Below are 27,941 nucleotides of genomic sequence, written 5' to 3'. Positions count from 1 at the left end.
GCCTGGGCGGGCCGAGTCGGTTTGCGACAGTGGCCGCGGGTCCCGGCCGTGGGAGGGGACCGGGGACCCGCCGCGCAGCACACTCGCAGCCCGCGCGGAAGGTCTCTCTCTCTCTCCCCGACGCCCGACACCGCACCCCCGCACCGGCGTGGACCGGGACCCGCTCTCCAGTGCAGCCAGGACTCCCGAGCGTGCGCGCGTCTGGAGACGCCGAGGTTTGGCCTGCGGGCGCCGGGCGGCCCCGGGAGGGTGGCCCGTCGGTGCGGGGCCGAGGCAGGATCCCCTTCTTCCGCCGCGAGAGCGCGCTGGCCCGCGGGTGCCGGCAGCCCCCGAGCGGGGACCCGAGCTGCTTGGCGCGGCCGCGACCTGATCCCGCAGCGCCGCGGGAGGGGCGGGCGGCGCGCCGGGCTTTGCTCCCGCTGCTTCACTCCTCCGGCCGCTGGCCGCGGGGGCGAGAGGGGCGGAGCGGTGCGGAGGGCCGGTAATGCCTTCTCCCGGGAAAACTTTTCCCCGCCTTCGAGCATGGAGGGATCCGTGCTCACCAGAACATTTAGAAAGCTCGGGAAATGGTCGCGGCACGGAGCGGTGCGGCGAGGGCGGGGAAGCGGGGAGCCCCGGCCAAGCCGATTTGCATCGCGACCTGCGGAGACAGCCGGGCGGCCCGGGGCGCTGAGATTGGGGGAAGCGGGAGCGGCCGGGCGGGGCGGCCAGGCGGTGTTGTTTCCTTTCACTTCCTGAGGCAGCTGCTCACGATGAGGAGGGGAGCGAGGCTCGGGCAGAGCGGCCTCGTCCCGCGAGTCTGAGCGCCCACCCCCGCCGCCGGGACTCCGGCCTCCCTGGGCATCGGCGATGAGCGCTCTGTGACCGGCGGCGCCGCGACTCGTAGACCCGGGACTCCGGGAGGCAATGCTGGCTCGGGGACAGTGAAGAAACCCTAAAATGGAGGATTTTTCCACCAGGACCTACGGCACAAGTGGCCTGGACAACAGACCTCTGTTCGGAGAGACGTCTGCCAAGGTGAGTGCGGCCCCGGACGCGGGGCCTGAGTGGCGTCTCTGTCCAACTCCCCGCCCCTTGGACCCGGAGCCCTGCTGGGTCCTTTTGCGGCCCCTGGAGGGAACTTGCAGCAAGATCCCCCTTCATCCCTCTCAGGATAGTTGCCTTGCCCCTCGGCTCCCTCTTTGGGACGGGGTTGGCCAAGAGCCTTTGAAGACTGAGGGTGGAGAAAAGTTCAGAAAGTTCTGGGCTGTTGGGGGCCCTAAACGGGAGTGCGGAAGCCCGCTCCTTGCCTCGCCTCCCAGCCGGGTGGTCAGGGTGTTTGCACATCCGCTGGTCCACCTGGCGTGCTGACTTTCAAGAGGCTTCTGAGGCTTCCGTAAGGGCCCAAGAGTGGCGCCTCTGATTTGTGTTTCTCTAGAGCCCTTAAGGGTTTACTGCTGAGGCAGCCAAGCAGAGAAAAAGAGGAGAGGCATGAAATTAGGGTTCCTTTGATGGGGCTCTATTCCAGGAAGTGATCGAAGGGTCTCAGACCCATACACGTTCTAGTGCCTTATTTCAGGCTTTTAAAAATACAGTGTTCTCTTACAAGCTTAATCCTGTGATGTCCTGGGCCAGTAATTGAAGAGAGCTCTTTTCCTGTCCCCAGCATTAAATTTGTAAGTTGTTTGGGCAAGATTAGCCTGTTTTGTTTTTTTTTTAGTTAGAAAGTGACACTGGTGATCTTTGACCCCTGACAAAGTACTCTCAGCCTTTCACAGAAAGTAGGGCACATATGGAGTCCAGAGCTTCCTGGGTTTCTCCGCTTAGGCAGGCACCTCTTTAGCAGAAAGGACAGAAAGCTTGTCCAGCCGACAACCTGGGGCATGACCCTGAATTTGGAAGGTTCCAGTCTGCCAGGAGACCACTACTTTGGTTTTTTTTTTTTTTTTTTTTTTTACCTCCCTGTGGATTTTGCTTTCTCTTTTCAAAGTGTCTTTACAAGAAAATGTTTTAAGCTTGATGTATAGGAAGATGCTTCTTGTTTATTGTGTGGCTTTTGCATAATCCCAGAATCCAGTAGGTATTCCTATTTCTGCTAATATTGTTTTTCTTTTCTTTTATTTTTGGCCGAATGGCTTGTGTGATCTTAGTTCCCTGACCGGGCATTGAACTCAGGCTCTCTCTAATCACTGAGGAGTCAACCATTGGAATTGCCATGGAATTCCTATCTGCTAACACTATTGTGATAGGCCTGGAGGGTGGGGGTGGGGGGTGGGGCCCAAGGAATCCAAGTAGATGGGGGAAATATGTAAGCACACGTGAGGCAGCTGGATCTGTGCTATGACAGGGCGTAGAGGGGGCATACTGGGGGACAGGGGAGAAAGTGGTCCCTTTGTGAAGCTTGGGAAGATCTTAGAGGATAGATTCTCCATTCTGAGCATTTGGTAGTCTTCAGCTTTCAGATATGGAGAAGGCAATGGCACCCCACTCCAGTACTCTTGCCTGGAAAATCCCATGGATGGAGGAGCCTGGTAGGCTGCAGTCCATGGGGTCACGAAGAGTCTGACACGACTGAGCGACTTCACTTTGACTTTTCACTTTCATGCACTGGAGAAGGAAATGGCAACCCACTCCAGTATTCTTGCCTAGAGAATCCCAGGGATGGGGGAGCCTGGTGGGCTGCCGTCTATTGGGTTGCACAGAGCTGGACACGACTGAAGCGACTTAGCAGTAGCAGCAGCTTTCAGATATGAGGGCTCCTACATTGGGAGTTGACTGAAGAGGATTTGGGGCCTGGAGAGCAGAGGCAGCTGACTGCTTGAAGGGATCATATTGTCCCCCCAACCCCCTGCCTTTTTATAAAAATATTTATTTGGCTGTGCGGGGTCTTAGTTGAAGCTCACAGGATCCTTAGTTGAGGCATGTAAACTCTTAGTTGGTTGGGCATGTGGGATCTAGTTTCCTGACAAGGGATCAAACCTAGATCCCCTGCATTGGGAGCACACAGTCTTAGCCACTGGACTACCCAGTGGCTGCCCAGCTGGCCTGAGAATGCAGAGGTTCAGTCTCTCCTCCACATACCTTGGTGCACAAGGGATTGTAGGGTTCTGGTGATGCAGACCTCTGACCTCCTTTAGCCCTTTAATGCTGATGTACATGAATTGATAAGGGACTTATTGATTTATAGGGACACTTAGAAATATTGATGTTTCCCAACTCACTTGGGCCTAAGTAGTCAATGACTATAAGTTTCCCTATTGCCTATGATCCATTTGAAATCCATCCAAGAATTTGACTATTCCAAATATATCTCTGTTTATCACAGATTTATTCAATCCAAGAGTGTATACTCCCAGCATTACTTAGGCGGTTTTAGACCTCATAACAGTAGGATCAGCTACTCGGAGGAAAAAAAAAATTATGAGTAATATATATTTCCAGATCTCTCAGAATTCCTCCCTTTAGTTTCTTCTGTAGGGCTGACAGGGTGATTGGACATACAGAAATTAAACAGAATGGAGAAAGGAGAGAGACTTTGGTCTTAGGATATGAAACATCATGTTTCATATAAGTTGTCCTATCTGAGGAAGAAGAGGCATCCATCTTTAATGATGGCAAATGATTTATTTGGGACGTGAGTGAGCAGGGCACAGGATGGGACCTCAGTAGTGAGAGGACAGGACGTGTTACAGTGGGGCCATTCCCGTGGAGGACAGTCACTGCCGGAGCCGGGTGGCTTCCTGAGGACCTTGGGAAACCGTTGATGGCTGCTGTGTGAGTTTGCTCCCAGCAATTCCCTGGACACAACAGCCAATTCATTAATGAACTGTTGCCTTTGAGTAAAAAATCCCGAAAGGGGAAAGCCCACTTCCTGTCCTAGTCTGACAGATCTTCTGAGCTTGTAGCCCTCTTCATTGCCTTTTAATGACTGACCACAGATAAGCTCTCACTTTTAAGTCTGGAAAGGACCAGAGGTTGAGGTCCAGTCTCCAGCTCTATGGCCAAGATGGCGGAAGCCCACAGAGCAGTCAGGAGGGACGTGGTGTCTCCTGCGTGCCAGGCAGCGTGCTCTGCGTCCAGCATCACCTTGTTTGCTGCCCCAGTTCCTTTGTGTGATGGATGTTGTCACTCCTTTCACAAGCGGGGAAGCTGAACTACAAAGCAGGCTATGTGTCAGTCACACAACTGGTTCTCCTCTGGCGATGTTTCACGAGTTGACTAAGACAGTAAATGTTGACCTTCGCAGTCTGGGTCACATGCTCCAGGAACCACTGTGAGCATTCACAGACTTGGCCCTTTCACAGGACATAGGTGACTTTATATGCCCAAAGTCATGGAGTAAGTGAAAGACACTAGAATCTGCCGTAGAACAAGAAATACACGACCCAGCGCCCGCATGGGCAGTCCCTAAAGGGACTTCTGTCTTTACGTACTGTTTTCAGTTACCAAACCCCGGATTTATTCATTTGTTATTATGCTTAGCAATAACTTTATAGATACAGCCTTGTAGTGAATGGCAAAGCAAAATAGTTCTCTGTTGTTACATAAATGTCTAAGGGATAATAGACAAAAGCAGAGATACTCATTCCTTGATACCTTTGGAATTTTGTATTGCTAGGTGGGCTGTCTTACCCACCCCGGTCTGAATATCCAGGTGCATTTCTCATCTGTTTTTATTTCATTCCCCAGTTCTGGGATACAGTACATCTCTTTCAGGGAAAAGACAAATGTGGCACAAATGATATGATATGATGTGTCTGAGGTTTCAGAGCATGTGCTGTTGCTTAGCATTTTCTGAATTTTGAGCACTACCCCAATAGAAATATAAGGTGAAGCATGTATGAGATTTTAAATGCCCTAATAGCCATGTATTTTAAAAGTATAAACAGATGCAGTTAATTTCAGTAATATACTTTATTTCCATACATCTGAAATACTGTCATTTCAGTACATACTCAATATGTAAAGTGGAGAGATTTTTACATCTTTTTTTTTTTTTTTTGTACTAAGCCTTTGTAATCCAGTGTGCATTTTCACTTAGAACCCATCTCAGTTCAGACTAGCTGCGTTTCAGGTGCTCAGTAATCACACAGAGCTGGTACTTCAGACAGTGCAGTTCTAAAGCAAGTGAATTTTTAGTCATGGTAGTTCCATAGTCATGTTTGTGAAACATTGTTCTTTACTGTGGGACTTGTCAGAACCGTTAATGTGCTCATTTTCACTGAGAGTCTAGTTGGAGAAGGGGGATGGTACGTAGTGCTCTTTTGGTGGCTGACCTCTTACCATTGGCACAATCAATGCCTTACTGGAGCCTTACCCTGCATGCCTCCACCCACAGCAGATTTGAACGGAGTGTCTACAGAACTCCCTTCAGGAAATGTCCCTCTAGGAATCTGTTCCTTGTTCCTCCCTTCCTAGTATGAACTATACCCTGGAGATATTTGTCCCTCTCTTGCCCACAGCTGTCTGTAAACGTTTCCTTTGGGCCATCTTTCTGTCTGGGTAATGAAATGCTTTGAGTTATCCACAGGGCTTGTGAGTTGATGTTGATTTCCTGATTTGCTAGCTGGCTGCAGAATCATCTGAAATCAATTTTAGCCAGTGAATTGGTGAACCTAGGGGAAGAAGGAGGATGGTTCTGTCTGGGGTGGAAGGTAAACCCGCCTCCCACAGCCAGTGCAGTGGGCCAGGGTGGGAGGGTGGCAGGGGGGAAGGGAGGGGTAAGCGCAAATACACACTGGATTACAAAGGCTTAGTACAAAAAAAAGGTGTAAAAATCTCTCCACTTTTCATATTGAGTACGTACTGCCGTGACAGTATTTTAGATGTATGGAAGTTAAGTATATTACTGAAAGTAGCTGCAGTCCCTCCATGGAATGCAGTGAGAGCCAGTTCCTGGACCAGCCTCTTCTGTTGGTTTCACTAATAATAAATGATTCATCCTCTAAGAAGGGTGGTGACCATTCTGTCCCTTTGTTCCTACTTGGATGTGATGTAAGAAGAGTGAGCGACACTGGAGGAAGGCGCACACGCTGGACTCATAATATGGAGGGTCTCTCCATGTAGGGAGCAAGTTAGTGGGTCCCAAGGCTCAGATCTTTGGTACCAAAGGCAGTAAGTTTCATGTTCTATTGCATATTCCTGAATCCTTACCTCCCTTCCCTGCAAAAGAAGTCAAAAACCAAAAAGTGAAAAACAGGTCTTTTGATGACCTTTAGTCGAATTCAGACAGTTCCGACTTGGAGCATTTGACTTTGCAAATAATTGTGTTAAGTGCTACTTCTTGCCTTTTGTGGGGTGGGGGTGAGGGTTGCTGCTTCCTTAAGGACAAAGCTGTGGTTAGGAGTGTTGGGTCTGCCTGCCGCCACTCCCCTGCCCAAGAGCCTCTCGACTCTTGCCTTTGACACAGCCTCCCTCCTGGTGAGTCTCTGAGCACTCTCCCTCAAAGTGGAGCTAGTCCACTCTCCCAGGACAGATCTGTTGTCCCTGTGGCTCTCACCCAGCCTGCCAAACCACTTTTAGTTGCCATTTCTTGTGTTAGAGAGACAATTCCAGGTGATAGATGCCAGGACTGGGAAGTTTCTGAGGGATGGGCTCAGGTGATTGTATGTTGAGAAAGCTCTTCCAAGGATGCTGGTGCACAAGGAGGCTGACAGCCCTGGTCTTAACTGTGTTCTGTGATGCCCAGTCTGGACTGACCCCTCTCCCTGGGCCTCTTTCTGTGCGTGAGCTGCCTTCCTGCTCTCAGTAAATGCTCTTCTATCTGTTGCACGCTCTCGTCTCCAAATACCTGAATCCTGGTTAGTCTGATTTCCCATCGTTTCTGCCCAGCCTACATCCATGCCTCTCTCCTATGAGCCTGGTGGTCAGAGATGCCTTCACTGCTTGTGCTGTGAGGGGTTCGTATAAGCCTTGCCTTCCCGGCCAGAGTCTACTCTCCTTGAGGGTAGCAGCCAATTGCTTTATTTCTCCAGCCTTTTTAGCACTTGGCACAATGCTTTACCTAGTTCTGGATTTTATGTATTTTTTGTTGTTGTTGAAGTATGGTTGATGTGTAATATTATGTGAGTTGCAAGTATGCAATAGAGAGATTTACAGTTTTTATTTTATTTTTAATATTAACTTATTTATTTGGCTGTGTGAGGTCTTAGTTGCAACATACAGGATCTAGTTCTCTGATCAGAGTTGGAGCCCTGGCCCCCCCCTGCATTGGGGTGTGGAGTCTTAGCCACTGGACCACTAGGGAAGTCCTGAAATTTACAGTTTTAAAGGTTATATTCCATTAATAGTAGTTGTAAAATATTTGCTATATTCCCCATGTTTTACACTATATCCCTTATTTTATACCTGATAGTTTGTGCCTCTTCATCCCCTACTCCTGTCTTGCCCTCCTTCCTTCCCTTTCCCCACTGGTAAGCGCTAGTTTGTTCTCTGTATCTATGTCTGCTTCTTGTTATGTTCTTAGGTATGTTAAGTTTTAAGTGAAGTGAGCACCTAGCATCACCAAAAAGTAACCTACTTTCTTGGGACCTCCTGAACCATCAGCGGAAGGTGGGGGGCTGGTGTTCAGAAACCTGGGGTGCTGCATACCAACAGGCTTTTGTGCAGTTAAGGGCATCACTCTCTCCTCTCGTTGCTGAGCTTCAGCAAAGAGCCCATAACCATAATACAGTACTGTGTAAAAACTTACACTGAGGCCTGGTCTCTCAGAAGCTGGTGGTTTGCTTGTGTTTTTCCTTCCGTAGACAAGGTTTTCGCAGCTCTGCGGTAACAGACTGGGTCTACTAAATTAGCCTTTTTTTCCCTTAGGTTCAGTCCATAGTTTGTGTGTAGGTATAAGGACCATGGGGCTTCCCTGGTGGCTCAGTGGTAAAGAACCCACCTGCCAATGCAGGAGACACACAAGACGTGGGTTTGATTCCTGGGCCTGAAAGATCCCTTGCAGCAGGAAATGGCAACCCATTACAGTATTCTTGCCTGGAAAATTCCATGGACAGAGGAGCCTGTCAGGCTATATAGTCCACGGGGTCGCAAAGAGTTGGACGTGACTGAATGACGGAGCACCCATATTGACCACGTTTTTCAGGCTGCCATGGAGACACTTGGGTTGACAAACTTAAGTGTTCCGGTGGGGATGATGGAATGCATTTGAAATTGGGCTGCTCTTGAAAGGGGGGCCAGGCTCTGAGGCCCACTCAACTCGCACTCATCTCTGAGGACCTAATCCCATTGGTGAATGACAGCCCATTAGACGTGGTGGAAATAATACTAATAGCATGTGAGCAGCCATTCACTAACTTTTATAAATGTCACTCTGTTCTAGGGCTTTACTGTAATATATCTGAATCTTTATGGGATTCCCCGCATGTTAGACTGTTGTACAAATATGGAAACTTTGGCTTCAGTGTTCCATGATATACCTGAGATCATAGGCAGGCATGTGGCAGGGGAAAGCACAGATATTGGGTCTGTCCTGATCCTGACGTCCTAGCCCTTGTTCTTGGTCTCCCAGTTCTGAAGGTCAGAGCACATAAAGACCTGGCATTTCTGGGACTTCCTTGGTGGTCCAGTGGTTTGGACTCCATGCTTCCAATTCTTGGGGGGGTGGGGCACAGGTTCCATCAGTGATCTGGGAAATAAGATCCCGCATGCTGTGTGGTGAGGCTAAAAAAACAAGAAGAAGAAGAAAGAAAAAGAAGGACCTAGCACTAGATAGGAAGTGCTAGATACTTTTTTTTTCTTCTACTTTTTTTTAGCACAGAGTCGGACTCGACTGAAGCGACTTAGCAGCAGCAGCAGCACTTCCTATGGTACCAGCGCTAGGGATCATTTTGTCCCCTAAACATGTGGAGTAGGTTTGTTTTCTATTTTTACTGTGATCTCATTTCCCTAAGTGATGCTTCAATGAAAATAATATATTTCAAGTATGCCTCACCGTGAGGAGGAGAATCTGGCAGGAAGGGTATCACAGAAATATTCACAAGTGAAAGATGCTTCAGAATGTGAATCTGTGAAATAGGGGACATGTTTCAAGGCGTCCATAATGTCTGCTTTCTCTAGAAGGGCCTGAGGCAGAAGTGGGCGTTCAGAGCTAGAGGCAGCTGCGGAGGCCCTGGTGTGTTTGAGACGGGGCTCAGAGCATGAAAGTTGGTGACTGTGGGTGTGTGTGAGTCTCATACACTTTCCTCACATGCCCCTGCCCCTGGGGTTCTCTCTGAAGCCTGGGGACAGCAGCCCCCGTGATCGGAGCTCCCCATTTCCCAGAGTTATCTGGGGAGGCCATCTAGCCCCTGGCTTCACCCCAGGGATGCTGGTTGCCTCTGGCCACAGCTTTGGGGGTTGCTCCTGTCTCCTCAGGACCACGCAGCTCTGGGGGCTCCGAGGAGACCCACCGGCAGGGCCTGACTTTTCTTGCTTCCACCAAACCCAAAGCTCCTCCCACATGTCAGGTTCTCTCAGTGTCTCTGTCCCTACATGGCTGCCCCTGGGGCTTCTGACTGGGCAACTGCCACAGCTTTCCTGACGAGATGTTTTCTACTGCAACTTGGAAGAAGAAAAGGCAAATCATTTCTGAGAATTGGCCTTTTGTTTCTGGTATCAGGATACTGAGCTGTGATGAGAAATGTAAACCTTTGCATGCGGAATTGTAGGATACGGCCCACGGGCCTGAATCCCTGTCCCAGTTGACAGTGGGAGGAAGTGTGGGCTCCTGGTGTGTTTAATGCACGGTGACTGGATTGCCTTTCTCCTGTCTCCCTCACAAGCAAAGATGATCGCTCTTCCGGGACCTGAGAGTATCGTGAGCTAGGAGGACTGACGTGGGGTGGAGCCCTGTAATGACAGGAGGCACAGAGTTCCAGGGAGCATGGAAGAAGGGGATGTTTATTATACTGGGGGCATCAGGACAAAGGACTTTCGATTCTTAGGCCCAGGAACGTGAGTCAGATTTGACAGGAGGAGGTGACTGGGAATCCCAAGCAGGAGGTCCAGCCGGGTTGAAGGGGTGGGAGCAGGAACATGCCAGAAAGGGGAGGGAGCTGAGTGTCCCATTGTGAGCAGACTCTAAGAACTGCTATATGAGGCACACTTTGCTTCTGGAGGCTGTCAGTGGTTGAGTGGTCGCGTGTGCGTGTAATGTATGCTTTGATACAACAGTTAGTTGTGTGCATACTATGTCCCAGGGAGTGTGCTGTGTGCTACAGTGTATCTTTTCTTTTTTTTTTTTATTTTTCGCTGCACAGGGTCTTGGCTGTGGTGCATAGGCTTAGTAGTTGTGGCACGTGGCCTTAGTTGCCCTACGGCACGTGGGATCTTAGTTCCCTGACTAGGGACTGAATCTGCATCCTCTGTATTGGCAGGCAGCTTCTTAACCCCTGGGCCACCAGGGAAGTCCCGAGAGTGTATCTTTTCTTATGGAGCCTGTGTGTACTACATGGAGGAGAGAAAGGCGCTCTACAAGTCCTTGTTCTTCCCTCTCTTCTCCGTATTTGGCTTCAGCCATCTTAGCCTCCTTAGTTTTCTGCCAGTTTCCAAGCTCACACCTGCCCCAGGGCCCTTGCAAGTGCTATACTGCCTTGTTTGCAGTACATGTCTCCTAGATCCTTGGGTGTCTTGTTCCTTTTCCTTAAAAAGGTCCCTGCTCAAACAGGAGGATTCCTTGACCTGCTTTTTTAAAAATGGCCCCTCAGCTCCACCCTGATCACTCTTCCCTTACCCTGTTTTAATTCCTTCCTGACTTCCTCACACTTAGCATGTAAAAAGGGTGGAGAATGGATGCTGAACATCAGAATGGAGAGAAAGATTGACAGAAGATTCTTCCCATGTTGGAGGAGTTGAGATTTGGGGGCCAGAGGTGGACTCCACAAGGGAGAGATTCAGCCCAGAGAGAAGGATAGAGGTAACTAATAAGACCGGGGTTGGCAGAGGAGCCAGCTGCCCCCCAGTCCTCTTCAGGCTGGAGGAATGGGGGGGGGGGGTCCTCTTTCTCTTGGCGTCTTTTATTTTATAAGGATCTCTGCTGATGGACAGGCTTCAAGAGTGAGATGGTAAATCTGAGATGAGGTGGAGCGTCAAACCAGTTCCTGGAGAGAGACAGGGACAATCAACCCAAAATGAAAGGCCATGAAAATCAGCGAAGGCCCAGCTGTGAACTTGTAGTAAACCAGTTAGTTTGTTCTTTCAGCTAATATTTGAATATCTCATATATGCTAGGAATATATAAAAGGGAAATGACCTGCATCCCTGCCCACTGGTGCAGTGGCACTTTTGTACAGCTAGAGAACATTCTCTCCACCCTGGGTGATGGCAGCTCCCACAGCCACATGGCTTGGCTTGGTCTGAGTTAGACAGAGCTGCTCCCACCTCTGGGTGGGCACTGGACCACGGAGGGGTGCACACTTTGGAGAGGGCACCATGGAGCTGGAAGTCAGCCATGGGTAGCGGGTCAGAGCCTGGCCGTGAACAAGGGGGACATGGCCCTCAGCCTCCCAGGCCTTACAGCGTGGAGGAGAAGACAGACGAGTAAACAGTTACAGGTAGGATTGTTGAAAGGCTCCACAGCAAGGCTTAGCCCTGGAGCCTGGAAGTGATTGGGGGGTGGGGGTTGAGGGTGGATTCAGGACTGGATTGTCAAAGCATCGAGAGCAGGGGGGCTCTGGATGCTCAAACTGCCGACTGCATGGTCCGGTCAGGGCTTTGGTGACACACTGGGAGTGATCTAGTTAGTGGATGCAGATGAAGACTAGGCTCAGGGGCAGTGGAGGAGAGGGTTGGAGAAGAGGGATTTGGCAGAGCAGGTGCTGAAATAATTGTGAAGAGGAAGAGAAGTTGGCATGAGACTGCCAGGGACACACATCTTAAAAATAGAGGATGCTTTAGTCTGTCTGCTTCCCAGATGGCTCAGTGGTAAAGAATCCGCCTGCCAACGCAGGAGGTGCAGGACACAGGAGTTCGATCCCTGACCCACTGGAGGAGGAAATGGCAACCCGTTCCAGTATTCTTGCCTGGAAATCCCATGGACAGAGGAGTCTGGCTGGCTACAGTCCACGAGGTCGCCGAGTCACACACGACTGAAGCGACTTAGGACGCATGCAGTCCCATTCATGAGGGCTCAACCCTCGTGACTTATGTACCTCACAGAGGCCCCACCTCCTCCTGTTGTCACATTAGCCATTAGGATTTCAACCTGTGAATTTTAGGGGGACACAAACATTCAGAACATAGTAGAGGATATTGCTGAAATTGCCTTCTCTCTCCAGCTTGGGAAGCAGGACGTGCCCTGTCCGGCCTTCTTCCTGGCCCAGTGAACCTGGGAGGAGTATGTGGGTGGCACAGGCTCTGTTGGGTAGAAAGTTGAAGGGCAGAGGCTGCAAGGGAGGTCCGGGGCTCATGGGAACTTCCTGTGTCCAGGTTGGCTCACGTGGAACAGGTTTCGGTGGGTGTGAGGGGTGAAGATGGAGCTGGAGCGCACCTGGGGAGGGGTGGGGTCTGCAGGGCCGCCTGTGGTGATGTCTGAGGAGGACTTGGGTAGTCGCAAAGGAGGAAGTGACACAGGCCTCCCCCTTTCTCCACCCCCTCCTTCCAGATGTCAGGGAATGTTCTGGCATTGTCCATCCAGGGTTTTCCTTGCCCTCAAGGGCCTTTTGTGGCTTCTCCCCGGGAGTGCGAGGGAGCATGGCATGCGGACCAGTTCCTGGGCAGGAAATGGAGGAGGAAACCAGGGCCATGCTGCTCTGGCAGGAGATGAGTGGCCAGGCTTTTATCCTCAGGCTTAGGAAACCTGGACCTGGAGGTGCCCGAAGCTCACTCCTGGCATTTCCATGGGGTCGCCGACAGCTGGCCTGGGAGTCAGCATGAGGGTTCGGTCCCCATAGCTGGGGAGAGCCTGACCTTGTGGGCTGCAGGGCCAGCCTGTGGCTTCTATGGTGCAGCTGTGTGTCTGTCCTACAGCAGTGACTGGAAGCTGGGGTTTCTGATAAGTCAGGCCCCAGCTGAGTGGCCTCTCCTGGTGAGAGGCTCTAAGGAAAATGCCATCAGCCACTTGTGTTGATGATTCTGTTCTTTAAGCATCATTCACAGGGCACTGGCCGGCAGTGCGCCAGGCTCGAGGCTACCTTCCCCATGGTTAATAAACTGCCAGTCCTAATGGAGGAGGTGACAGGCAATAAATACAGAAGTGTCACATGTGGACCATGTGACCCGGGAGACCTGAGGCAGGGACAGCTCCCATCCTGAGGGGTGCCCGAGGAAGCTGTCTGGATGGGAGTTACAGTGGAGGCGATGTTTGAGTTGAGCTGTGAAGGAAGAGCAGTTAAATTGGGTGTGTGGCATTTCAGCCATCCCACTTCTTACCCCACAGCTCACTCTTCTGGGGCCATTATGCCTTCAGCTATTTTTACGTGTCAATAAGAGAAATGATTATGTATGAAGTAGATGTGCTTTCTGCGTCTGGATACCCCTGCAACACTCTCCTTAGACCCAGGAGAAGCTTTGCGCTTACTGTCATCAGTGAGTGCTTTGAAATCCACTGGACTTCTTTCTTGGCTGCTTGGAATCTTAGAACTAACATTTGAACTTAGAAAAGTTTTCTTCAGTCAGATATATGTATTTTGGCTGTGCCACTGGAATCTTAGATCCCCGACCAGGAATTGAACCTGGGCCCTTGGCAGTGAGAGCTCGGGGTCCTAACCACCGGACCACCAGGGAAGTCCCATAGTCAGATTTTTTTTCTCATAAATCCTTTTACTCCTTCTTTCTACTCCCCAAATCCCTTTAGAAATTTTGCCTTGTTTTATTGTTGCTCGAATCGGTTATGGTTTTGCTAAGATAGCACAGGCTTCAGGTCCATTTTGGAATAAGGCAAAGCAAAAATGACTGTGGCAATGGAAGCATGATTTTACCTGTCAGCATTCTGAGCAGGATGTTTTGGGTTGCTGAGGACAAAGGCCGGTTTTTGGTTATCTGGGATGTTCCCAGAACCTTACCACCTGAGCACTTGAAGTGAATTTGGGGTTCTGTGTTTTGTATCAAAATGCTGGCTAATGACTGACCAAGGAATCTAGGGGGCTCCTGTGCTTTTTGATTGCTGAGGGATAGGCCTTCTCTGGCTCGGGTACTGTCTAAAAGCTGATGACCCAGAACCATAAATGGTTAACACTGGAAAGGACCAGGTATCACCCCAGTCCTCTCACTTGATAGACCCAAAGGGGTTGAGCGGTCCTTTTGAAGCCATCTGGCTAGCCAGTGAGATGAGAACATTGGTCTCAACTCTAATTTCAGGGCCACCACATACATGTCTAAGCATTCTTAGGCCTTTTGAATTGCTTGTTAGCCTTGCATTTTGCAGAGCTTTGGGGAGACTTTCGCCACTACCTGGCTGTATGACCTTGGGCAAATAGGTTTGATTGAACCCAGTTCCCCACTGGTAAATGGAGATAGCGTATTCCTTACTGCTGCACAGAGCTACCTTGTCTCACCCCAGGTACAGACACTGCAGCCACAGCAATCTTTCTCGCCTTCATTGTTTCAAAGGAAGATGTGCCTCTTTTGGACTTGGGCTGCCGTCTCCACCTGTGCATCGCAGCCCAGCTTCTTCCCTGTCATGACGTTTGCTCTCCCCAGGTCTCTGTGGAGTCCCTTCATCCTGAGCTATGACATAGAAGATACTTTTTTTCCAGCTTTATTGAGATAACTGAGGTAATGTTTAAGGGAATAAATAAATGACTTAAGAGGGAATATGGGTTTCCCTGGTGGCTCAGTGGTAAAGAATCCGCTTGCCAATGCAGGAGATTTCAATATCTGGGTTGGGAAGATTCCCTGGAGGAGGGCGTGGTGACGTACTCCAGGATTTTTGCTGCGAGAATTCCTTCGGCAGAGGAGCCTGGTGGCTACAGTCCTTGGGTCTGCAAAGAGTCTGACATGACTGAGCACACAAGAGGTAATATATGCAGATACACAGTTGTTTAGTCACTAAACTTAATCTGACTCTGTAGCAACCTGAGACTGTAGTCTGCCAGGTTCCTCTGTCCATGTAATTCTCCAGGCAAGAATACTGGAGTGGGTTGCCATTTCCTTCTCCAAGGGATCTTCCTGACCCAGAGATCTAACCTGTCTCCTGCATTACCACTGACACACCAGGGAAGCCCAATATATGCAGAGTCCCAGTCAAAACTAAACTATGTATGTTTGTATATTGTTACGTTTGTGTCCGCGTAAATTCATACATGAGTTAAGACAGACTCTTGGCCTGTTGCTGAGCAGACGTCTGAGGAAGGGCTGTGCTGGGTCGCTCAGTTGTGTCCGACTCTGCCCCATGGACTGCAGCCCGCCAGACTTCTCTGTCCATGGGGATTCTCTAGGCAAAATACTGCAGTAGGTTGCCATGCCCTCCTCCAAGGGATCTTCCCAACCCAGGGATTGAACCCAGTTCTCTGGCACTGCAGGCGGAATCTTTACTGTCTGAGCCATGAGGGAAGCCCCTGAGGGAAGGGAAGACAACCTGTCCTATCATCTCTGTGGGTAAAGATCAGGGCTGATTCTGATCCTGCTGAACTTTCTTGGGGAGTGGAAATAAGTAACAGTATAAAGTGTAAAGATCTGGTAGGGAGAACGGTTTTGTTAGATGGAAATACAGCAATAATAAAACAGGAAGAGACAGAGCTAGTTCTTGTGAGAATTAAGAGTAGCTGAGTTAATAGAAACTAGCTTTTGATATGGAGATAACCTGAATTGCAATTCACTCCATAAACAGCAAATTTAAATGTAATACTCCCTTTTTTCCATGCACTCTGTTCTGACTTGGAACATATTAGCCCTAACACTGCCCTTTGAAATGCTAATTAAGGGCAATTTACTTATTCTCTATTGTTCTATCTTTGGAGACTGGGAGGGGTAGGGGGAGCTGCTAAAGTCCTGAAAAATCATCTCTGGGCCTAGGGAGGGTCTCTACCCTAAGATCTGAACTTAGCAATGTTCAAAATGGTTTAGATTCTAAACTTTACAGCTGTGCACACAGATCATGTGAGGCTCTTGTTAAAATGCAGATTCTGATTCAGTAGGTCTGGGGCGAGGCCTGAGACTCCACATTTCTTACAGGCTCTCATGTGAGACCAGTGCTGCAGGGCCAGAGCACTCTGCATAGCAAGAGTTTAGACTGAAGTGGGAGGTCTTCCAAAGCTAACTCTGCCGTTTCTTTGGCCTGCATTCAAGGTTACTTCAATAGCCGAAGGCCTGAAGCCAAGACCTTGGCTTGGAGAAAGGAGACTGAGAAATAGTTATGCCATATTCTAAATACTCTGTCCCATCTTGGGAGCCCTAGTTGTTGTCAGTCGGTCGTGTCCGACTCTTTGCAACACCATGGACTGCAGCACACCAAGTTTCCCTGTCCTTCTCCATCTCCCAAGTTTGCTCAAACTCATGTCCACTGAGTCCCAGAGAGACTGTATTTTAACGACTGAATACCTGATATTCATGAAGATGAGTTGGGATTCTAGACAGTAGATTGTCTAGAAGGCAAATAGGGAAGTAGTCATTAAAGTTTAGATGGGTTTTCATGAATGACTGAAACCAGTTAGGCTTCTATGGTTAAGTTCACCAATCTAAAACAGTAACTTATGAGGAAATCTTCATTCCTGAAAGATAAACACTTTACCGTAGTACTGTTGTACTTTGCTAATAGGCTAGTTCTTTGCAACTTGCTATTTTTGTCTAGGAATTCCCTGGTGCCTCAGATACAAAGAATCTGCCTGCCAGTGCAGAAGATGTGGATTGGATCCCTGGGTCGGGAAGATCCCCTGGAGAAGGGAATGGCAACCCACTCCAGTATTCTTGCCTGGAGAATCCCATGGACAGAGGAAACTGGCAGGCTATAGTCCATGAGGTCACAGAGTTGGATACAACTGAGTGACTAACCAACAACAATCTTTGTCTAGACCAGCAGTTACATGCTACGCTGCCGTTTCTGTGAAAAGTAGAAATGGAATCTCCTCTGTTGCATTGAATCCTGTTTCCATTACTTACTGGTATTGAGATTTGGGGCAAGCTCTCAGTTTCCCTAAGCTTGTGTTTCCACTTGTAAAATAGTCATGCTAGCCTTTCATCGCGGGATTTTTTAGAAGATACACAAAAGCTTCTGGCATAGTTGCCATCTGTTCACCATTAGACCCCTTCTTCTCTCTGTTTTGATCCTGGCTGCCAAACCTGCTGTACCATTTGGAGAATAGGAATTCTTGTTGGCTGCCTCTCACCTGAACCTCTTCAGTGGCTTCTGTTGGTAAAAGCTCTTGTGACATATGCAGACCTTTAAGAATCCCTGGAGTTTATAAGGAGATGAGCAACTATTCTTTATTTCTTAGAATAGACCAGAGTTTAGTTCAAACTTTTTCACAAGGCAGAAACAGTGGGGTTCTCATAAATCGGTTGTCTGTAAACACATTTTATGCTAACACCACATCTGCCTTGTGCAAGACGAACAGTCATCAGTGCTTTATCCCTGGGTCACTTTCTTAACAAGAGGTTCTAGTTTCACTCTTGCGTGTGCAGTGTGGTCTTCTCTAGCTGATAAGATCTGTTCTGAGTCCTCAGGTTTGGTCAGGGTACGGCTGGAGTTCAGTTTCCTTTGTTCTGTGTGACATTTAAATTGCAGTGGCCTTGGTCTGGAGTGTGAGGTCAGACACCCTGGAGAGAACACTTGGCTTTGTCCCACTCTTCCCTCCCAGCTTTGCCTGCCCTCCTCTTTTTTGGGTTCTTATCTTTAGAAGCAGACAGCTCTGTGCAAGTTCCTGTGCCTTTCTATCTCAGAGCTTTTGTTTATTGGCTGCTTATATTCCCTATCCTGATCTTAAAGTGCTCAGACATTACCAACACTGTCTTCAAAGACTTCAGCTTTGACTTTTCCAAACTAAGATTACTTGATATTCTCATTGGCCATAAGGTAGTATTTCCTAATCAGGTCTTAAACCCTTACCACTTCATTCTGTAAGGTCTGTGAATAAGTGCTATCAACCTAATATACATATTAGTACATACTATTTTTATATAATACTTGACTTTTCAGTTCCTTTAACTGAAACCATCTAACCAGTGACCCTGATTTCAATATCCTGTTTCAAGTTGATTCTAACTTGCTGTCTGACTTTAGGCAAATAGTTTAACTGCACTCACTGAACCAAAATTTACCTTAACCAGTAAAATGAGGATTGGATTAGATCAGTTTTTCAAAGCATTCTTTGGAGTTGGCTGGGGCAGGGATGAGTATAAAAAGAGAGCTCGATAGGTAGAAACCCCAAGCTCCTCATTCAGGTGATTCTTAAGATTAATCAACATGGATACCATCTGTATCACAAACAGGTTGAAACTCATGATAGAAAAAGACATCATCTAAGTCTGGTTCCTGACCGTTTTCACCAAGGATCTGGGCTAGCCACCCCCATGCTCCTGTCCCTTTTGCTTCTGCTCATACTGTTACCAGCAGCAAAAGTAGATTATTTGTAAGCCTCCCTTTCCCATTTTCAAAAGGCCCTAATGTAAAAATGCCATGTCCCTTTAAGAAACTTTCTCTAAGCAGTTGTCCAGCTTCCCAAAACCCCTTTCTTTACCCTGGTGGCTCAGTACACTCTGCCTTTCTGGCAGCTGTTTGTGTGAAGCTCAGAGGGGCAGGGTACTGCCTTCTCCATTCTCAGTGTCCTGCACTGTGTCTTTCTAAAATGCCATGAGTTTATCATATGGCTAAAAAAATTCTCTCTCTTTTTCAGGATCGAATCATCAATTTAGTTGTTGGCAGCTTAACATCTTTATTGATCCTAGTAAGTATCTGTGTGTCAGCCAGGGTCTTAGCCAAAGTTTTGAAAACCTTAATACTGCAGTTCAATCAACTCTCAAAAACAAAAAACAAAAACAAACCTTAAGGGGCCAGTACATGAACATGTGGAATATTCCAACTGTAGTTAAATTAATGCTTTCAATCTTGTTAACACTTGAATAAAACTGCATTTGGTATAAATGGAGTAGCTAGTTGATTTCCACTCTTACCCCCTACCCTAGTTGAATGTGAAATAGCACAAGTCAAATAAACTTGGTTTTCTGGGTTTGCCTAATAAATTTGTAGTATGTGAGTGGCTACTAGTAACTCCCTTCTGTATGTAACCCACAGCTCTGCTAGTATCTTTACATTTATTTTGTTCCTAAAGTATGTTCATTATCCTTTGGTTTTAAAAGATTATTTTAATTTCTCATTGTATACTACAGCTTGGTGCTATCAAAATAAAACAAAGCTACATTTCCCAGTCTGAGAATAACCTTTGGCACATTTTTTTAAATCTTAAGAGAATTTTAGTGAAGTCTCTTTCTATGACTTCTTCATAAAAGAATGGGTAACATTATATGTAAGGTAGAAAGAGAACTATAGGGTATTAGAAATACATTTTTTAGTATTTTTCATGTTAAGCAAAAACAGTTTCGGATAATTTTTTTTGCTAGTATACTCAAAATAACAAAAAGGTTAGAACTTTCCCCAGTATAGTCATTAATCCTGGGGAATGATGTTTAAATGCTTTCTAATCTTTGTTGATGAAGAGGTTTATTTTGAGGTTAGCTAGTTTTATTGCTTCATTGTCTCCTTTCATAAAGGAGGAGTTTGGGAAGATTAAGTGGAAGTATTAAAAGGAATAACAATTTAAAAGATTTTATTAAACATTAACATTCCAGAAGACAAACCTGGTGGTAGGTAAGATGCCATTTCACCATTTGGAGCATTTTATAATGTAACTTTGCCTAGATGCCAGTCTAACCAAGTCTTGGAATTACTTCTGAGGCCTAACACACTTCTTTTCATACAGGTAACGCTGATCAGTGCTTTTGTTTTCCCTCAACTACCTCCAAAACCGTTGAATATATTTTTTGCTGTCTGCATCTCTTTGAGTAGTATCACTGCCTGCATACTTGTGAGTACTATTGAAAATTTAAATTCAGTATCCTTGAGGGCTGATGGTTGCAGTGCCTGGAAATCTGTATGAGAAGGTGTCTCTAATTATACACCACTCCTCTCCCCCAAAGGATGTCACAATTCTCATTATTAAAATCCCAGGGTATTTTTTTTTTTTTTTGAATTTGTCTCCTTTTCTCCTAAATCCCAAAGTTGTAACCTTGTAACCCTAAAAGGCAACTCTGTTCCCTTGATGCCAAAAAAAAAAAAAAGACTTAGGTCAAAGATATGATATGATTTAATTTAATTCATCTTCCTTCAAGGACTACATACAGAGTCCAACAGTCTTTGGGAAATGTTATTACTCCTCTAATAATTACAAAACTCGTCTATTTTAATCTTTGAGTATTATCTCCCCAAATGAAAGTAATTAACACCAAAACCTCTTGAGAAACCTAAAGCTACAGTTGTATCTTTTTCACGAGAATATTCAGTTTTTATACTACTACTATGAAGCCTTTCTGTTAGGTAAAGAAACAAAGACAATAGCCAATCCTCAGTAGGGTATTTGCCAAGTCATCATCAGTTGGCAGCTGTTTCATTTCCCTTGAAGAAAGGCAGAATCAAAACCCTTAAACATAACTGTTTTGACTCACATAGGGCTTAATCATAAATAATAAGATCTGAGTTAAAATTAAACCTGGGGACATTTCCTAGCTTCAAATTCACTGACTGTTATTTATATTCCTTTGACCTGAGGGAAGGAGTGGCCCCTCGGACTTGGGAACAAAGCTCCCAGAACTGCTCTCCCACTCCCAGCCTAGAGCCGGAAGTGGCTGACAGTGATCTGTAATAGTTTAAACTAGAGGTATGCATGTGTAAAGCTCTGGTTTTGTTGGCGATTTGAATCAGTTAAAGGAATTTAAAAGTTGTCTTCCCTTCCAGTACTTTAAAAAGCTGTACCTTTTACTCACCTATAATTAAAATATCTCTAGAAGATAGATATATATTCTTGGATGACTCGCCAAATGATTGGTGGACTCTTTAAGTTAACTGAGAAAGCAGGAATAAGGTATGATTTTGGATATAAACTCAGCTGGTACACTTGAATTACAAAGAATAATATTCTGGCTGCTTCAGCCTCGTTTAGGGGGAAAAGTATATATGGAAGAACTTGGTCACAGTGGAAAAGAATTAGTTGTATTTTAAATTTTTAATATTCAGGCTAATGCTATTACTTAAACTTCTATTTAATTCTTCTTCTTTTAGATCTACTGGTATCGACAAGGAGATTTAGAACCGAAATTTAGAAACCTTATTTACTATATCTTATTTTCTATCATCATGTTATGTATATGTGCGAATCTGTACTTCCATGATGTGGGAAAGTGAGGCTCCAAGAGATACACTCACCAGGTCTCTTCAAAGCAATACATTTGGACTCGAATTAAGAGCTGGATAAGGAATGCTGAAGAGTCTCCTGCAAAAGTCTGATACATGATTTTCATGTTAATTGTAAATCTAAATTCCCTCTTGCAGGGGAGACATATCCTAAATCACTTTGCTTTTTCTTTAAGGAGCCGATGTTGCACTTAAACATTACCCCTTAAAGCACAAGTCATTTTCACTTTTGAAATTTTTTATATAAAGTAATTGCGTGGTGCAAGGCTATGTAACAAACAATCTTGCATTTTAAGACAAATAATCTTTTATTTCTGTTAAACTGAATATACAATTATTGTTCCCTAGGCAACCAACTTTTGCTTTTAACTACAATTTCACGTTAACAAAACACAGACGGTGAAAAGACAACTTTGATTGTGTAGATCTAATTACAATAATAAATAAAATAATTTATACAAGTTTTTTTTTTTTTTAACTTTTTCTATAGGGGTCATATGCATTAAAGCCCTAGAGGCTAATTTTGGCTTAACCTTCTCTAGTATAGGAATGACTCTTGGTTTGTTTCAAGAAGCAAATTTTGTGTTTTTAAATTGCCTGAGAGGGAGAAGTTACATCAAACCCCCACCAGTTAATGCACTAAGTGAACGGCAAACTCTGGTACTCTGCTATTTCCTGGGTAATTTACATAGCAAAACATGTAATAAAAGGTCATGGTACAGGATAGGCAACTTAGTACTTCCTTTCCCATTTAGTTTTACTTCAAAGTGCTAACTCTGTAAACTGGTGACAGTGGGTTCTGAGGGATGAAAATGCTTAGCTTCTGGTGAATTTTGTTTAACTACTCTCATCCATATTCCCTTTAAAAAGTAATTAAAAAAAAAAACCTGTAGTGAATTTTCTAAACCCTTTTAATACTCTTCTCATTACCCAGCCCAAATCAGCTCCCACTGCCAGCAATGGGTAAACCCAAATAACCCCCACACAATCACCTCAAGTCTCAAACTACTTAGAAGATATCTCTGTGCAGAAGGTCACTGGGAAGCTCTAGAGCATGTTAATGTGACTTCTCTGAAATATAAACAGGCCTACTTGAGACCGGACAGAGTGCCATGTCTGATCTGTAGAGATGAATATTACTGCTTTTAAAACAGTAGTTAAGCTTTGGCGATTTCAAAATTCTCTCAGCTAAAGTGAATCAAATTCCCTGCTGACAAGAAACACTAATTACTGGGATCTCTGCAGTTAAGACCCTAGTGCTCCACTCAACTACATACTGTTCTAAGACTAGACCTCAGATGATATATTTAAAGAGGTAAAAAGTCATAGCAGCAACACTGTATGTGGCTTGAGCACTGTAGCTATTCAAAAGCCAGAGGAATGGTAAATTAAGCCTCTTGGGGGTTGCTCCTATTTCTTTGGAGATATAATGAACAGTGTGGCTTTGCCTGAATGGCTTGTTTCTAAGAATTACCTAATGACAGTGTACCAAATCCTCAACATCTTTTGAGTCTTCTGAGACAGGACTGCCCAGAGATGATCCAATGATGTTTGATTCTTCTTGATGATGCTGGAGTATGGGATCTGTAATGAGATAAGTTTCAAGTTGATCCTAAATGTATATATATCGTCTAATCCACATCAAAGAATTTAGAATTAAGTGTTCTTCTACCGAAGTGAAAATTTAACAAGACTCACTGCCTGATTTCCCCCTTAAGATTTATCAGGCACATGATGGAGTTACAGTACCTGTTAGTGTTGTCAAAGGCAAGACGGATTCAGTATCTATAACATCAGATGTCTGGATAAAGCCATGTGGTGAAGGAACAATAAGTATCGTTTCATCATCAATTGTTGTTTGATGAACTTGCTCTTCTATGGTAGGTGACCCTAAATCCTAAGTAATAGCAAACAAACAAAAAGATTCTGTTTCATATTCCTTGTTTCCCTTAAGTCCCCAAACACATTTAGGCTTGAAAGGACTTTCAAATACTATCCTACTTTAAAGTTAGACTATAAAGAAGTCAAAATTAAGGTCTTAAACAGACAAAAATAATAATAACCTCACACTCTGAAGTTTTACATACTAGCAAAAAAATAATTTAAAAGAACCAATTCAGTGGCAGGTCCTGCTCTAGACTTTTCCCAAACTGCAGGTTTGAGGCTTAAGGCTGTTTAAGTGCAACTTACTTCAGTAACATAAGCCCGGGCTAACGGGGAGGGTTCGTCCTCTTGTTTAAGGTGGGTGTCAGAGATTTCTTCTTCTGTTCTGACCATAATACTATTCATCAGTTCTGTGCTATTTTGGTCACTGAATTTGGATATATGAGCATCATTAAATGACGGCTCTACTGTAATCTTAGGCTGATGAATTTCATCTGGGAAAGTGTCTGCTTCTAGGGCATCTGGAGGCTCAGGAAAATCAGATGAGTGAATATCACTATCCACTGTCAGTTCTGCTTGGGATATGGAAGAGGCGATGTCCTCTGTGGCAACTGTCTGAATGATGACTCTTGGTGCGTGACACTGCACTGTGACGTCACTTGTGTTCAACAAATGTTCTGGCTATAGAATGTTAACAAAAACAATCAGTGGCAAGATGAAAAAGTACGTACCAGCCTAAAGTTATAGACAACAAATGACCTTTCACGTGGTGCCCTGGTGTCCCCTCCATGCCTCTCACCTCTGGATCTGCAGTGTTCTTACCATGTTCTTCTAGAACTCCTGTTTCTTGACCTACTGGGGCCTCTGCACTCCTAGGAGCCCCTTTCCCCTAATGTACGTCCATCTCATGTACAGGAATAAGGGAAGTGCCCCAGTGAAGGTGTAAAACATGCTCCTGGGACAACAGTGGTAGAAGAATAGTTTAAATCCATGGATTACAGTACTATTGGCTCTTAATATTATATATCAACTAATTCTGGTCCCTAACAGGTCCTGAAGTCTTGGAGCTCAAAATGTATTTCCCTCCTCCCCCAGGGTATGAGTTCTATCTCTGGTGACACTTATCAGTTTAGTCAGTCTTTTCTACAGAAATTAGAAAAATCAAGGCATTTATGTAAGATGACATACAGATAAAGCATGAACAATGATCTGTTCAGGAGAAGCAGGAGCGGCAGCTGCCAGGGTGACTGTGGGACTAGCAGTCAAAGTGAGGGGAAGGCCTTGGCTTGAGCTTGTCTGAAGCAGGTAGGTGCCTGGAGTGCCAGTGGGCTGTAAATGGAAAGACTAAAGGAAAAAGAAAAATAAGGTCAACACAGGTGCATCATACCACCCAGTAAGCAGACCTGGTGCTCACTACGCCTAGCTTTACATCTAAAATGGGGACTTTACTAGCCACAAATGTACTTGATACCAATCATAAAGGTGCAAATAATAAAATAAAAAGCATAATATTCTGGACTACTTATGTGTCGTAAGTCATTTCTCAGCCTGCAGGTTTAACAGAGAGGCAAGGCCCTGATCCTACTCTTCATGCCCTGTGTGTCTATGGTCTGGTTTCAGCTCAATTTCAATCCAAGACACTGCCTCATAAACCAGTTTCCAGCGCAGTAACCCAGCACACTCTTTATCCTTTCTCTGCAGCACATAAAACCTAGCAGTCTCCCACTTAAAAAGCTTCACATCTTTGAAAAGGCACTATGGCAGTGTTTACTTACTTGAATAGATTTTTTTTCATAGTATAATTTTAGAAAATTTTTATGTTAGGAGAAAATGTACAGAAATAGCAATTAGTCTTCTGCTGAAAGAAAAAATTCTTAATTGAAAACTGCTTAACTGATAGTATACTGAGATATTTTATGGAAGTGTAACAAAAATACCGAACAGCAACACATGTTTCACAACCATAAGCCTCTCCATGGTAATGTGAGTTTGGTTTACCCCAAAACTCTGAAGGAAGAGCATGTGCACTTAGAGCTGGAGGTGACGGTCCGAAATCCTAAATCCTGGTCTCTAGTCTGACGTGGTCTTGTGGACTTCCTTCACAGCAGCTCTACTGGCTCCTGACTCACTGAATCTAGGTTTCTTAAACATGAAAGCAGGGATAATACCTACTTCTCACAGAAAGGTTTGTTGAGGATTAGAAATGATTGTGATGGTGCCTGGCACGCACCAGGGATTAACTCACTTCTCCCTCTCCCTCTTCATAAAAGTGAAAGCTGACTTTTTCTAAAGGTTGTATTTATTCATCACATATCATCAGGTGGTATAATAAACACTTTATATGTACAAGTATATCATATATGCATATTTTAATATACTTAAATACATTTAATGCTTATACATTTTTGGAGCTGAGGCACTATTATGCTTTATTAATAAATTAGGACAGAAGTCTCTAAATCTTTGAATGTGACCTCAACTTTAAGGTACCTGAACACGTACCTCAAATATATGTGTATACATTATTTATTTGGCCTGGGGGAAGGTGGCAAAAGAAGGTAAAACAAATTCCTGTTTTGTACCTGTGACAAATGACTTTTACAACTCTGTTTTGGAGACCACTAAATTAGGAAACCAAGGCTTAGGTTAAGCAAGCAGCCTAGTAGAAGTTCCAAAAGAGAATCTTTTGCTCTGTGGGCCATTATGAGATTTGGCTGTGTATAGGAGAAAGAAATGGCAACCCACTCCAGTATTCTTGCCTGGAGAATCCCAGGGACGGGGGAGCCTGGTGGGCTGCCGTCTGTGGGGTCGCACAGAGTCGGACATGACTGAAGCGACTTAGCAGCAGCAGCAGCAGGATATAAATAAACTCATGTACTAATACTCCTTATATTTTTCACAGCAAAGAAATCTTGACATAATTTAAATAAAATATTTTCTTCACGAAAACTGAACCATTAATTTTGGGTTTACCTATTTTAGAAATCAGGCAAAGAACTGGGGCTGTTTTTAAATTTTCACCCCCTGCAAAGAAATTACATTTAAATTAGCAGATATATCCATCTCTTAGCATAGTTAACCGCTAATCTATGTTCTGTCTCTACAGATTTGCCCATTTTTGACATATCAAATGGGAGCCCTGTACTATGTATTTTGTGTCCCATTTCTTTCACTTTGCATAAGGTTCAAGGTTCATCCTTATGGTAGCATACTTTTTACTGCCAAATAATCATTTGTATGTCTATAGCACATTTTATTTACCCATTTATCAGTGGATGGACATTTGGATTATTTCTACTTTTTGGTTATGAACATTCATGTACAAGTTTTTACGTGGATGTAATGTTTTCATTTCTCTTAGGTACACCTGGGATTAGAATTGGTGGGTCATATGGTAACTATATGTTTAACCTCTTAAGGGACTGCAAGATTCTTTGCCTAAGTGGCTACATCATTTATGACTAGGACTTTTAAATCCTGTATCCTCAATGGCTAGTGCAGTGTTACTCTGTTAAATAATTCATTCCATAAACTTTTCCTCAACCAATATGAACTTGTTTACAACTCGATAAAAATATATAGCATGTACCTTATGTGGTAGCATTGTCATTTTCATCTATATAAGAAAAAGATGTTATTGGTTTATATCAGATTGAAAAAGAAAGACTAAAATTAATTATAAAAAGTAGAAGTCTGATTTATGTTGTCTTCTAACCATCTGGCTTCCAAACTCATGGATATAGTTACACTTACTGACAATCAGGTTAATTTTTATATTTCATTTGCTTATGTTAATATTCCTAAAACTGATACCAACTGATCTTATACATAATATGGCTTTTTAAAGTAGTTACTCACTGGAAGAATCTCAAATGTCTGTAGTGTTCCACTGTTTAGTGTTATTGTTTCCGAGTCAACAGTAGCAGCAGCGGAGTCTGCTGAAGCTGTGGTAAGAACAAGGACAATAAATAAAACACTTTCTAAATTTCAATTTCCTTAGTGTATTCAATTAATTAGGAGGGCAATTTCATATTGAATAATTGGCCTGGAAACCCACAATCATTTAATAAGAGATAAGAAATCTAATGGATCTGTCTGGGATGGCATAGATAAGGGTCAGTAAACCATGACTCACGGCCAGATCCAGCTCACAACCAGTTTTTATAAATGAAGTATTATAGGAACACAGTCAAGCCTACTTGGTTATGTATTTTCTATAGTTGCTTTTGCACTACAAGGGCAGTTGAGTAGTTATGACAGAGACAAAATTTGCTAACTCTGGCATAGATCATAAAATATTTTTAATCTTAGTAAGAAAGAGGAATACACTAAGGCTAACCTGCAAAGATACAGGAATTTGATAAAATGCTAAGTTTTCCCGTATCTTTTGGTAAGATGGTATAGATGTCTGGAATATAGAGATGTCCGAGAACACTAGATTTTAGTTCTAGTGACATCACTTCTGGTAATGTAAATCCAGGCAATTAACTTACTTTAATCCAAACTACTAATGTTCAGAGACTTTACTTGCCCTGTCTATCTCATACAGTAGTTGTGAGGATCAAAAACATTAAATACATGCAGTATTGTTTCAAATGACTGTCCTGGGTGAATGAATAGCACTTTAGAGATCAGACAGGTATGTTAACTGAAGCTCAGACTAGATCGTGTCTGCTCAAGGTTATACAGAACTACAGCAAACTAGAAGAAATGTGATCATGTTTGGGAACGCATGTAAGAATTAAAGATTTTAAAATTA

The 27,941-nt window shown here is 44.8% G+C and overlaps 2 protein-coding genes across 6 annotated transcripts in view; one reads left to right on the top strand and one right to left on the bottom strand.

Moving 5' to 3' along the window:
• On the top strand, positions 19–21,759 carry TMEM243 (transmembrane protein 243). Its single transcript, XM_018047294.1, has 5 exons — positions 19–215; positions 744–1,017; positions 18,729–18,779; positions 19,812–19,916; positions 21,167–21,759. Exons 2-5 carry the CDS (start codon positions 940–942, stop codon positions 21,287–21,289), a joined length of 357 nt encoding a protein of 118 aa, XP_017902783.1. The 5' UTR covers positions 19–215; positions 744–939; the 3' UTR covers positions 21,290–21,759.
• DMTF1 (cyclin D binding myb like transcription factor 1) overlaps positions 21,585–27,941 on the bottom strand; it is a 49,581-nt gene continuing 43,224 nt past the window's right edge. For 3 of the 5 annotated variants that reach the window (XM_018047292.1, XM_018047290.1, XM_018047291.1), the window contains 5 exons: positions 27,041–27,126; positions 24,371–24,526; positions 23,489–23,863; positions 23,048–23,195; positions 22,487–22,882 (listed from right to left, as the gene is read on the bottom strand). In XM_018047292.1, the coding sequence (XP_017902781.1) occupies positions 22,773–22,882; positions 23,048–23,195; positions 23,489–23,863; positions 24,371–24,526; positions 27,041–27,126 (875 nt within the window). In that variant the 3' untranslated portion in view covers positions 22,487–22,772. Of the gene's footprint in view, positions 22,883–23,047; positions 23,196–23,488; positions 23,864–24,370; positions 24,527–27,040; positions 27,127–27,941 lie in introns of all 5 variants that reach the window. The other 2 variants (XM_018047289.1, XM_018047293.1) reach the window with 2 other exon arrangements.

The sequence above is a fragment of the Capra hircus genome, chromosome 4 (assembly GCF_001704415.2).
Source record: "Capra hircus breed San Clemente chromosome 4, ASM170441v1, whole genome shotgun sequence".
Lineage (NCBI taxonomy): Eukaryota > Metazoa > Chordata > Mammalia > Artiodactyla > Bovidae > Capra > Capra hircus.
This window is presented reverse-complemented; position numbering and strand designations above follow the sequence as displayed.

Bases quoted from the DNA above. Each gene is read 5' to 3' on its own strand.
- TMEM243 (XM_018047294.1), top strand. From the start codon at position 940: ATGGAGGATTTTTCCACCAGGACCTACGGCACAAGTGGCCTGGACAAC. The intron at 1,018-18,728 runs GTGAGTGCGGCC...TCTCTTTTTCAG, and splicing joins TCGGAGAGACGTCTGCCAAG to GATCGAATCATCAATTTAGT. The intron at 18,780-19,811 runs GTAAGTATCTGT...CTTTTCATACAG, and splicing joins TAACATCTTTATTGATCCTA to GTAACGCTGATCAGTGCTTT.